General features: G+C 50.6%; 1 protein-coding gene across 3 annotated transcripts in view; it reads right to left on the reverse strand.

Moving 5' to 3' along the window:
- Window positions 1-13,024, reverse strand: part of ZFHX3 (zinc finger homeobox 3) — a 259,323-nt gene that overhangs the window by 162,888 nt on the left and 83,411 nt on the right. For 2 of the 3 annotated variants that reach the window (XM_055412414.2, XM_055412413.2), the window contains exon 2: window positions 2,536-5,312. The exons of the other annotated variant lie outside the window; for it this stretch is intronic. In XM_055412414.2, the coding sequence (XP_055268389.2) occupies window positions 2,536-5,266 (2,731 nt within the window). In that variant the 5' untranslated portion in view covers window positions 5,267-5,312. The remainder of the gene's footprint in view (window positions 1-2,535; window positions 5,313-13,024) is intronic. 3 annotated transcript variants of the gene reach the window in all.

Genomic DNA, 13,024 nt, shown 5'->3' on the forward strand with positions numbered 1-13,024 from the left:
AGAGTTCTTCCCTGAGCACGTCCTCAGAAAGACACAGAGATTAAAAGACACCTCTTACAATCAAAAGCAGAATCAGAGGCATTCTTAAACCTGGTGCAAATGTCCCTTGGCCAGCTGGCTACTTAGGAAACACGTAGGTGCCTTGGCGAGCCACCCATTTCTCCATGCTGTGCTAAACTATAATCCAGACGGATGTCTGGAAGGATGGTCATCTGGACTCAAGCCTAACATCTCACCTACAGATGGAGGCAAATTGAGGCATACCAGACCAATGATGCCGAGCTTTTCCTTGAGGGTGTCTAGAACGCATCCATCCCCAGGATCAGTGGAGGCTCCATCAAAGGGAAGAAGAGAACACTGACTTTGTGAGCAGGAGTGTAGTTCACAACCGCTACTTCCCCCATAGAGCCCAGTAATGCCTAATAATGCCCACAGCCTTCTCCTAGTGGGCCCAAGGACCAATCAGCTGGGCTGCACGCAGAACTGGAAGCTACGCTCTTTCTATTTGCCTACGCTGCCTTCTGCTGAGGTCCTACGACTGAAATAACGGGTCTGAATGGACACATTCTATCACTGCCACAGGCACGCAGGCCTCTGGCATCAAGTATTTTTGTCACTCTCGCCCTCCTTTCAACAGCGCTCGTGGCTTACGGCAGGCACAGGAGGTGTTCAGGGACTTACCTCGACTGCCAAGCAGTGATGCTGGAAATTCAAGGGCCCTCCATGACTACCTGGATAAGGTCTGTAGAAGGAAGGACACTATTCTCTTTAAGAAATAAAGTCCACATCTTCTATGTATGTGCAGAACACAAGGATTCATTTCGTATCTTTCGCATCTGCCCTCTGCTCATGATGCACAGCGTCCCGCAGACTCACAGACAGTGGGTGCTAAAAGTAAACTATTTATCTACTCAGTTCAAGCCTCAGTCAGAATTACTGGTTTTCAAGGTAATTAAAAAGTCTTCACTTTGACCCAGTATGAACCCATACATTTTCTGTGTCTTTGCCCCACTTACATTATATTTGATTTACTCCAAGACCTGCTTCCCCAAGATTCTAAATCTCCAGATGAAGAAAACTCCAACCCCCGGAGGCTTTCAAAACAGTACAGTCTTTCTGAGTACCGATGCCACTCGTGGGTGTGCAACCCCCACGGTCACTCTTTGGACAAACAGAATGACTGATCCCTGTGCATCCGTGACTGACCAGTGGGTAAAACATCTTCAAACTGCTTGGTAAGAAAGGATCAACGAGTCAACGGAGAAGAAGATTAAAGTTGCCAGGATTCAAATTTAAATGCATGGCTGGAAAAACAAATTAAATGCCGTGAAATATAACTCATCAGCAGCAATTAAGCACTGAAAGACCACACAAATAAAGATGTGCCCACTGGGGAGGTTGAGCCCTCTGTGGGAACCTGAGCCATCCTAGGATAAAGGCGCTTGCGCATGCTTTGTTGCCAAGAACGACTTACTCCCATGTCAGTAAGGGGCTCCTGTGTCATTCAGGACATCACTGCTGGTCTCAGGTTAGCTGGGTCAGGGAACAGAGACCAGGCTTGTGTAGTTGAGGCAGGCGGGGCCTGACCACTACACTGGTGCTCATGAAACTGGTTTGTACGTTTGCTTGCAATAGAAGCTCTTCCCAATAAGTGGTCACGGTTCTTTTTACATAAACAGTCATGGCTTTTGGCATCCAAATCCTGTCCTCTTGGTCCCATTCTGGTTCAATGAAGCCAACGGGTAAGACAGTCTTCCAACATGAAGCCATGTACTCCATGGCGACAAAGGCTCCATTAACCGGGATCTGATACTAAAATCAGGCTTTCTTTAACGTGCAATTTTAGAACTTATCTATTACTTGTCTATCACATCACTCCTCACGGTGCCCCCAGGTCAACCGATTCCCAACTATACTAATCACTGGCAACTCACGCAAGGTAATAAAAAGAACCCGCCTCTTTAAAGCATGAAGATCCTGGTAACAACACTGGAGAACTTTGGGAGACGTATCTGGTGGCTCCTGGTCTGCTCACAACCAGACCTGACTTATTTAAATAAGTCACACCACAATTCTCAGGTCCTCTTTCAGAGGTGATTGTCCCTACTGAAAACTACAGCGACACTTTCCTGTACATCTCAGTAATTGTTTAATGGAATCCGAAAGTTGAGGGGAATTGTGGCAATTTTTCAAATCAAGAAAGGGACAGATAAAGGGCGGGGATGGGAACAGGAAGGAAAGTTGACCCAGAGCCAAACAACAGAGGAAACACTCAAACTTCACTACACTTCTGCGGAGCTGGAGGGCACCTGTGTCTCACGTTGAACCCAAACCACTGTCCACGGGCTCAACACAAGAGTTCAAGGGATTCTAGAGGAAAAACCAAAGATGTGATGACTGGATGCTCGAGCAGAGCACAGAACGACTCTCAAGAGAGTAAAGATTCACGACATCCACGGGACTCGACAGAGTCAACGGGTCCTCCCCCGGTTCCACTCCCATTGGTCAGGACAGACACACACGGGGCAGCCTCACCTAGCGCAGGCGTCATGGCGGCCACGGGCCCGGCGGGGTCCAGCTGGAATCCGCTCATCACGAACGGGGCGTCCGGGGCCGTGCTGTCCACCTTCAGGCTGGGCAGGCTGGCGTTCTGGGCCAGGTAGTACTGGTAGAGCTCGGCCTCGGCCGGCGCGGGCAGGCCGCCCAGGCCCAGGTGGCGGCTGTGCTGGATCTGGGTCATGTTCTGCTGCAGCAGCATCATGTTATGCATGTGCTTCTCGCTCGTCATGTGGATGCGCAGGTTCCGGGCCACGTTGGTCTCGTAGTCACACACCTCACACCGCCAGGTGGGCTTGGTTTTTGGTTTGGTGGGCGAGGGGGCCCCGCAGGAGCTGCCCATGTTGGCCGCGGCGGCAGCCGCTGCCGCCGCAGCCGCCGCCGCCCCCGCCGTGTGGCTGAACACCTGCTCCCCCCCGCCATTCTGCAGGTTCTGCATGTTGTTGAGATGCTTGTCGGACTGCATATGGATACTGAGGTTGCCTTTGGTCGTTGTGGAGTAGTTACACACCTCGCAGCGGAAAGGCTTGTAGCCGCACGTGTAGCTCTCGCCTCGGGCCAGCCGGGGGTGGGGCTGCCCGCTCTTGCAGTAGACGCAGGAGCCCCCCGGCTCTGGGTGCTTCTCCTTCATGTGCGCCTCCAGCGTCTGCTGGTACTTATAGTGCCAGTTGCACTTGGGGCACTTGAGTGTCTTGCACGAGTTGCGAGAGTGCATCATGGTCATGTGGCCGCCCAGCGAGCGGGAGGAGCCCAGGACCGTGTCGCATTTGGGGCACTCCACGCCGCTCCCCGAGGGGCACTCCCCCACCCCGAGCTCGCAGAGGGAGCCAGCGTGCTGGTGATGGGGGACGAAGCCCCCCTCGTCCCCCTCTGTGCTTTCATTTGGTTCTGGTGCTGTGGCATTGTCTTTATTGGCACTTTCATCAGCAAAGTCCAGCCTCCTGCCGCCCTCTGCCACGTTGGCCCTGACGCCCTCACTGTTAAAGCTTAAACGATTCCTCCTGTTCGCACCATCAAAGACAACAAAGGAAGAAGCGGAATTAGAACTAGTAGAAGCTGCGCCCCTCGACAGGGTCTGGAGCACATTAGGCATTAAGGGGGAGTTAGAAATGCTTTGGTTTGAGAGAGCAAGGTCCTTTTTGCTGCTACTACCTGCCGCGGCCCCAGACTCCTCGGGGGGCCTGTCCTCCAGCTCGTCGTCCAGCTCGCTTGGAAAGAGTCCTTTGCAGCCCTCCTCCTCCTCTTCTTCCTCCTCATCTTCCTCCTCCTCTTCCTCTTCCTCTGCCTCCTCTTCCTCCTCCTCCTCCTCTGCCTCCTCCTCGGCGGGCTCCACCTTCTCTGAGAAGCAGTCCGGATCACCCACTTCTTGCTTCTCTCCTGCTGCTGCCCCAGAATCCTTGCCCTCTGAGGATTTGGTAGGACTGGAGGCCAGAGGCCCCAGGGGGACTGAGGTAATGGGGGTCTTCAGGACGGAGCTGGTGAGCCCGCCAAGGTTCAGGAGGGTGCTGGGGGTCAGGAGACCCGCCTGGGGCTGCTCGGGGCCAGTGGTGGGGCCGGCGGGGAGAGCCTCCTCCCCTTCCATTCGAATGCCACTGAATTTTCCATAAAAACTGTGTCCGGGGCCTATGAGGTTAGCGGTGGAAACTAAAGGGAGTTGAAAGTTTTTGTTTTTTGGTTCCAGAAAACTTACAAGGGGTTCCTTGTCTTTGCCGATCCCTTGGATGATCGCGGAGATGTTCTTATTGCTAAGAATCTTCCGCTCCTCTTCGCTCAGGGTCATTCGATGGTCGTGCACTGCGTGGGTCACGAACGAACGGACGTACCCGAAGGAGAGCTTGCACAGGAAACACATCAGGATGGGCTTCCTCTTGCCGTAGAGCACGAAGCCATCGAATTTGGACAGGTCCACGTTGTTGGGAGCATCTTTGGATACGCAGGAGCTTTTGGCAGAGCCGTCGCTGTTCAGGTAATCCTTGTTGCTTTTGTGTCGCACGTCGAACACGCGGAAGCTGTGCAGGACGGGGCTGAGCCCCGCCAGGGCTGAGGTATGCGGGAAAGCCTGGTCTGGGCCCTCAAACCACTTCCCGAAGGATGAGGCTATGTGGAAAGTGTTGATGATCTGGGGGTAGACGGGTGCCGCACAGGAAGGGTCCCCTTGCTTGCCCCCCGAGGCGGCGGCGGCGGGGACAGAGTTCAGGAAGAGCGACGGCAGGGGCCCGCCGCCGCCCGCGCCCCCGCCCTGGGTCAGCTGGCTCAGGCTCTCCACGATGTACGCCGAGCCGTCCGGCTGGAACACGATCTCCCCGGCCAGGTTCTCCACGTCGCTCTCCTCGTCCCCCTCCTCGCTGCTGTCGCTCCCGCTCTCCTCCCTCGGGGGCGGCGGCGGCGGGGGCCGGGCGCCGGGGCAGTGGTGCTCCATGTAGGTCTGGAGGCTGGCGAAGGGCGCCGAGCACTCGTTGCAGCTGACCTCCTTGCCAGCGGCGGCGGCGGGCTCGGCGGCGGGCCCGGCCGGGGCGGTGCTCTCCGCGAGGTGCTCATTGAAGGGGGCCCTCAGGCCGTCCAGGGGCCCGTGGCTCTCGCTTGTGGGCTGCTCCATGCTACTGGGTTTGTCGGGGAGGTGGGTGCTGTTGAGTTCAGTCCATTGCTGGTGCTGAGGGATACCGCACCCATTGTCCTTCCCCGAGACGACGGGCGAGTCACAGCCTTCCATGGTAAGGCCTGCGTGGAGCTTTCATTGCACCCAGTACGGATCGGACCTGAAGGGCGGAGGCAAGGGGGAGAGGAGGGAGAGAGGGGGGAAGAGAGAGAGAAAGGAAAGAGGTTAGGAGGGCCGAGGCTAGGGTCCTGCACAGGGCACTCTGCCCTGGCAGGCTTCTGTCTTCCACACCCACAACAGAGACGGCGGGGCAGCGGGGACCCCGGGCCGTCGCCCCACCCCGTCCAGGCTCAGGGGGCGGGCGATGCCCCTGGGTGTCACAGGAGGAGTGGGGGGGGGTCAGGGAAAGGGGAGTCAGGAGAAGCCCTTTCTGTCTTCAGACTGTCAGCTGCGGCACCCCTGGAGACCAGTTTGAATTTGAGTTCTTTGCAAGCACAGCGTTAAAGAGTCAGGGCCCGGCGATCAGGCAGGGGTCAGGAGGAGACTTGGTTTCAACTTGCTGGGGGACACAGAGCGGTGGCCCCATCACATACGGATGGCAACACAAAGCCACCCCTGTTGCCCACACTGGCTGTGGGCCAGGGGAACACCTGGGACAGACAGACAGACAGGAGAAAGACGACTTTGCAGCCCTAGAGAAAGGATGGTGAACCTGGGCGGGGACATGCCATTTGATTTAGAAGCGGAGTTGTGCCCGTGCTCTTACTGACCACTTTTTTAGTTTGAGAAATTTGCGGAGAAGTGTTTGAGGGCTGCAGGGGTCAAGGGCAAGTGTGCAGGCCTGGCCAAGCTCTGTGAAGCCCCTCAAAGGTCCCATGGCTGCATTCACCCTGTCCCAGGCTTGAAAACACTGTCTCTCATTTTACAAGCAGTAAAACTGAGGCCCTAGATCTAAAAAAATGACTCCAATGCCACTGGGACACTGAGAAAGGTGGCGTTCCCAATTCCCATCTCCTCCCCACAACCCGCAGAACACCCTTGCTTGCGACTCAGCTGGCTTCAGACTCAAAATACGGAGGTGCAAAACATGAGCATGATGCTTCTACGAAGATCCACCCAGACTCTCAGTTGGCCAAGTCTGTGGCCAGCAGGGAGGATCTCACCCTGCCTGGATGGAGCGCGTTCACCACTGACTGGGTGGGTTCTGCTGTCAAGGATCTCACAGCGAGCCGAGATGGCAGCTGGGCTCCGCCAGCCCCAGTTCCACACCTGCCTCTTACTTATTAGTCGTTACCCAAGCAGCTGTCCTTCAGCCCTGGGGCTTTTCCGTTTCCGACTCCAAAGTGCCACTGAGCTCAATCTGCCCTCTGAGACCTCACATCCCTGGGGAGGGAGACATTAGATCGCTTGCCTCTGCTCTGCTCCTGTGACAACATCACAGGAGCGTTTCTTCCCTCTGGCCCCGCTCCTACAGGCAACTCAGCGCCTCGCAAGGTTTCAGAGTACTCATTGTGAATCCCAGGCCACCCTCCCCGCCCCGCCTCCTTCCTGGAGAACACTTGGCTGCTTCTCCACCCACCATCTCATTCACACACGGTGGATGAAGGTTTTGACTGGGTTTGTTCCTCCAACCCCCGCCTCCATCTTCCCATTCTTTTTTTCATTGCTTGATTCTCGACTGCAGAGTGAACCAATAGCTCCCTCTCGGGAAAAGATGGGGAAAGCAGGTTTACCAGAAGTTTCAGGAGAAACAACTTTTTGGAAGAACGTGTCATGTTTTGTTTGTAACACACAAGCACACATGTGCACATATACCAGTTCTCAGCTTATAACCTCAAATTCCATTACAACAAAGTTTCATGTGCCTTAGAAAAGATATATTGATTTTAAACAAAGACAACTACACTAAACCAAACCAAACAGCAAATGCGATGAGACATCCTCACAAGGCTCAGCTGGGATACAGGTGAGAATCCAGGGTGGCTCTTCCCTAAGGACGCATGTGATTGGCTGGATAACATCTGATTGACAGCTTGGGCCAAAATGGTTGGCAGGCCTGAAGGGGCGGGAGGGTTAACAGCCCGATTGTAAAATCAATGTCATAAATGCTTGGTAAGTTACAGGAACATGCGGGAAGGGGAGGCCACGATTGATAAAGGAGAACAGCTTTGATGCTTCACCAGGGACTTGTGTATTGACAGCAAAGCCAATCTCTTCTCCAGCCTGGACTGGGCTGAGAAACCTGCAAAGCGTTTACCAATTAATTGGTGGGCTTTTCTTGCTCTGCTCTCTTCTTCCTCCTCCTTCTCCACAAATCATCTGGTTAAGGGACTAGGACTTTTAAAAAGTCACCCAACTTTGTTTTCTATTCCTCAGAAAAAGATGTCAAGAAAAGATGACCTTGTGGGCAAAGACAGATACCCTGTGGTGGTGACACTTGCCCCATGAGGGGGCACACGTAGGGGACCCCTCATTCGCAAGGGGGCAACAGCCCACTGAGATGCTGTTGGGAAAGGAGGAGCCCGCTCGGGATCCCAAGCACCTGCTCTGGGCTTCCTGTCAGTGTTTGCTGGCCAGGGTAAGCAGGCGGCTCTTGCCACCTTGCTAAGCCAAGTGTGGTTTGGGGCCAAAGAGCCTGTCTTCGCCAGGGAGCCTGTGAAAAATGCAGGCTCTCAGCCCTACCCCAGATCAAAATCTGCATTTTTAATACCATCCCCAGGGGCTGTGCATTACTAAAGCTTGAGTGAGACACTCTGCTTTATGACAGATCGCTGCTCCTCTGTGCTTGGAGCCTATGCTGCCAGGTAACCAGGCAGGGTCAGTCTTGGGCTCACTCACCAGTCCCTGGGAGGTGCAGGGATGGGGGGGCCAGGAGGGGACCAGAGCACAGACATGCAGGAATCTCTTAACGCTGCCCCACCTTTGGGCCCCAGGATTTCAGGCCCTCTCCCACCTGGCCAGCAGTTCCTCTCACTCTGTTTATCAGCCAGTCAATAAGAAAAAGGTAGTTCTTACTTAAGGAGGCAGAAGTCAACTCGAGGTCGATCAGCACTCTGTCTGTAAACATGGTTTCCCGTAAAATCAATGATCTTCAGTTATAGAGGGCAGCCTGGGAACCCAGCGGGTCCCCGTGCTCTTACAGGCAGCCCTCCACCCCGGCTCTGCACCCCTTCCTCATCCTTCGGTATGGCTGGGGCTGGCTCACACACCACAAACCCTCACCCCTTCTGGCCGCCTGCTCCTCACCAGCCATTTGCACCCTCGAATCCCCCTTTAAACACAAGACCACCAGTGTTGGACTCAGCATGGGTTTGTTTCTTTTCTTTTTTGGTGGTGGTGGTGGTTTTAGGAATTCAGTTAGATTTCAACAGAGCGTATCTCTTCAGTAAGAGAGTTAAAGGGAAGATACAGGAGTGACCTAGCACTCACGCACTCTCTGCTGAGCGCCCTCCTCTGCCATTTGAGAAGTCCTCTTGTGGAGAAAAGTTCTAACATTTTCATCAGGAACCCCTCCCCCATTCTTGCTCCTCGCACAGGTTACAGTTTCCTCAAACCTACCTGTAAAACCCCTGCATCTTTGCCAGTCTCAATGTTTATTTTTCAAAGACGGTTAAAAAATGGTAAGACTGCACCCTGTTATCCCGGGGGCCCCCCATTAACAAAGTCATCCATCTCCCTCTTTCAACTGAGAAGACATGATGTGACAGCGTTATCACTCTCCCTTAAGGAGGCAGGCCAGGGCTCCATGCAACAGTTACAGGGAAGCTGGTGAAGTTGCAGGGCGTGCAGTTATGAGGAAGGGGAGGGGGCTCTGCTGTTGCTCCAGCTCCTGGAGAATTAAACACCAACAGTCGCACTGTGTAATTTTAAATTGTTAATTAGCACAGGGTTAATTAGGCGGTCCTTTCACAAGAGGCTGTCTGGCAGAAAACCAAGAAAGGAAACAAAGGAGGGAAGAAAAGAAAAACAGCAGAGATGGGAGAAACTGTTGCCTCCGTGGATAACCCATGCAGCATCACCAGCGGGAAGTGTATGGGCGGGCTCCTGGGGGTTCCCTGCTCTGCTGGCGGGGACTTCAGTGAGCACCACCTTCCTGAAGGTGATTTGGCAGTGGGTGTCAAAGACCTCAAAAACGCACGTGTCCTTTGACGCAGCAATTCCCCCGTTCCAGGAAACAATCCAAGATACACACAGAGATAGAAGATTATTCATCACAATGTTTGTAACAGAAAAAAAAAAAAAAAAGATGGCAATAATCGGGAGAAACAAGGTATTTTCTAGGTTACAGTACATAGCATTCCATAGGATATTACAAAATATCACTTTTTTAAAAGAAACTGTTTACAGGGGTGGGTGGGAAATGATCACACAGGATGCTGAGTGAACAAAGCCTACAGAGGTTCTGCCTGTGAAAATACGTGAGATTTATGTCAAAAAATTTTACAGAGGTAATTGCTAGGGGATGAGGTTATAGGCAACTTCAGGTTCTCCTCTGCACCTTTTTTCCCCAAAGTTTTTTAAAAATGAAAACCATCTGCAGGGAAGCCATCACTTCTTGAGTGTGTCATCGTGGTAAGGTCTGTGGGCCCAACACCACCTGGATGCTTATAACATTCTGTAAGATGGGCACTGTTTTAGCCCCATTTTGAGGCTGGGAAAACTGAGGTTGCTTGACCTAAATGACAAATAGCATAATGTTCGTCAAATAACAAACGAAAGCCTAAATGACAAAAGCATAATCTGGCTGTAGAGCCTGTGTTCTTAGCCATTCTACTGTTTTCTTGTCTTGTTTTAGTTATTTCTCTCTTCCCCTCCGCCACCATGTGGCATTCGGAATCTTAGTTCCCCATCCAGGGATCTAACCTGTACCCCTTGCATTGGGAGTGCAAAGCTTAACCACTGGACCACCGGCGCAGTCCCATCTTCTCTGTTTTACTTTAATGTCTGTTTCTCAAAGAGAACTTCAGAATATCTGACAGTCGCATTCAATCTCTAGGTACCAGGATCTGTTCTAAGATCATGGGCTATCAGGATGACTATGTAAAGGAACACTACCAGTTCATAGACACATTCCTCCCTTTTTTGTTTTTTAACTTGGGAGTGATAGAGGAGAGGAAAGTTCAAAATGGACTCTCTTACTTGGATATCTTCACACAGGAAAGAAGGGATAAAAGGCCCCTTCTCTTGACTTCTTTCAAGAAGAAAAAAAAAAAGGCAGTTCCAGAAACTATAGATCAAAAAATGTATTCAGCCATTAACTCAGCATTTATTGTCCGCCTATTATGTGTCAGATGCTAGAGAATCAACAATAGGAATCAGCTTACATTCTTGTGGGGAAAGACTGCAAACAAATAAATATAATGTTAAATGGCGAAAAAGCACTCAGAAGTAATATAAAGCAAGAAAAAGGGGTGGAAGATGTGTATCGTCATTTTGGATAAAGTATATATATTAGATTTAAAAGGATGTGTTATAGACTATATACTGCAAGTTCCTCACAGTTTTAGAAGAGCGTCAACAGTTGCTGAATAGCATCTAGGGGAGGAAAGGTCCTGAGGGCTCGGCAATTAGCTGTAGGTTCAGTATGAAAATTCACATAAAATAAACTGAAAAATAGCTTCACTTAGACACAACGATCTGAGAAACGCAGTAGAGGGTACTTTTTGATTTTAATAACGTATCCCAAAGTATATCATTTCTGTGTATCTAGGGGAGCAAAATGTCTTTCAGATAATAAAGTCTGCCTGCTCTTATAACTGGAAGATGTTATTACCTAAAGTACCCACTCAAAGGTCAATGTGTCTTGGGACATGCCTTAAAGTCCTGCCTTATCCCTGGTTCCCTTCACTTAAATCGACAACTTTAGGGGTGGACGAGACCAAGCACATACATCAATTGAGGGGAATAATATGCTCAATGGCGAAATCAAGACTTTTAAAAAAATATCTCGGTAAGTTGGAACAACAGGCTGAAACAAACAAGATGAAATGTTGAAAGGAGGAATAGGAAGCCTTGTATTAAAGTTCAAGCAAGCAGTAAAACCAACAGGGAATGAAAGATACTTGGATTAACAGGAGTTCGTGCAAAAAACAAAAAACATACCTAGAGGTGTTCCTTCACTACAAATTCAGAGGCAGCCTAAAGCTGACACGATGGCCAACGGTGTAGATGTGGCCTCCAGGCTACAGGGGAGCCTCTATCTGTCCCAGCTGAGCAGAATCACAACCCTCTCGTTTTCTCTAACTGCATGAAGAATGCTATGAGCCATGTGGGGGAATCTGGTAAGAGGTGTACTGACTAAAGAATGGCTGACCATGATCAGCTCAAGAGCAAAAAAAAAAAAAAAAAATCAAAGGTTCCCATTGCAGGGCAAGACAACCATCTTCAACCACACGAAGCCCTGCCTGCCACATACGATGAGGATTAGTTCCAAGTCTTCTACTGAGCTTTAGGGTTTAACTAGGAGTAAATGAGGGGCAGTTTATTTAAAAATTAGAGTTCAATTCAATATAAACAAAAATCTTTCCCTGGATTTTTTTAAGTGCTTCCTTTTTTTTTTATTTTAAAAACAACTTTATTGAGATATAATCATATATCGTACATAAATACATAAATTCATCCACTTAAAGTGTACATGTCAAAGATACTTCGTGTATTCACAGGGTTGTGAAACTTCGCTTTCTCTGGATTAATTAGAGTTCCCAAGTGGAACGTTGACCCTGGTTTCATGCGTGGAGAAGGGCATTTTGCTATGGCCAGCAGGTTCCACATCAGGCAGCCTCTTGGGTCGTTTGAAAGGTGACGACTCTATTCATTCCTGGTGACCCACTGGGTTATTCAGTCAGCTTTATCAGCTTTAGCCTCCTCCTCTGTGATCCCACCGTTTTGCATATGGGGACACACTGCAATTCTAGAGTTACCACACTGCTGTAATGACATGTTGACTTGTCTATTTCTGCCATGAGGCTGTGAGCAGTGGGAGAGCAAGATCCATGTCTCATTTATCTCTGTATCTTTCACATCCACAATGTAACAGGTGCTTAATAAAACCATGGGGGAAATTAACGTACTGGGAGAAATGATAACACTTTGAGACAGAAGGAAATAAATGATCCCTGGACACATTCCTTCTTTTCCTCTCAACTGAAGAAATGTCTGGTGTAACTCTTCTCCTCTAAATGGAAGCAGGTCTCCTTGGAGAGCCGGCCAATTTTTGGGCTGGGGGCAGGGAGAGTGCAAGATGAGAGTGGCGCACCTTTCTGAGCCAGGACATAAGGCAGTGCTCTAGGAGTGAATGGAGAGTGTGCCCAAAGGCCCAGGAGCATCTGCAGAGGCTCTCACCGCCCGAGCCTGGGATAATTTCAGCAGGAAAGTTACGTGAGAGTAAAGGATTACAACCCAACATATAAAAGTAGAATCCGCGATTCCATACTTTGATAATTTTTCTTTTATGATGTGGCAGAAGGGAGAGTTCTTGCTGAGGGTGGAAATCCCACTAACAAACACAGAGGGAATGATAAAGTTAGAACAGTACCGTCGCCATAGTAGTAACCCATTCAGCAAAGAATCAGTGACTACTAAAAGCAGTGGGTCAAAGTTTGAGTAGTTACAGAATATTTACAGTCTCAAAGAACCTCCCCACAAGACACTTATTAATTACAGAAGGAAAAAACAGTGACTTTACACTGGAGAAACCTGGCAGCACCACCTCCCTTCACCACGTGGTCGAAGTGAGGATCACCAGGAATGAGACAAGTAGCCATCCTGTGCCTCCTGAGAGGATGCACTGAGAAGAACATGACGTCCCTTCCATGACATGCCTGCCCAAAATGCAAAACCCAAGTCTAATCATGAGAGAGCAGCAGGCAAATC

This window comes from Moschus berezovskii, chromosome 22 (assembly GCF_049115385.1).
Source record: "Moschus berezovskii isolate FMDL1 chromosome 22, NW_MosBer_1.0, whole genome shotgun sequence".
Taxonomy (NCBI): Eukaryota; Metazoa; Chordata; class Mammalia; order Artiodactyla; family Moschidae; genus Moschus; species Moschus berezovskii.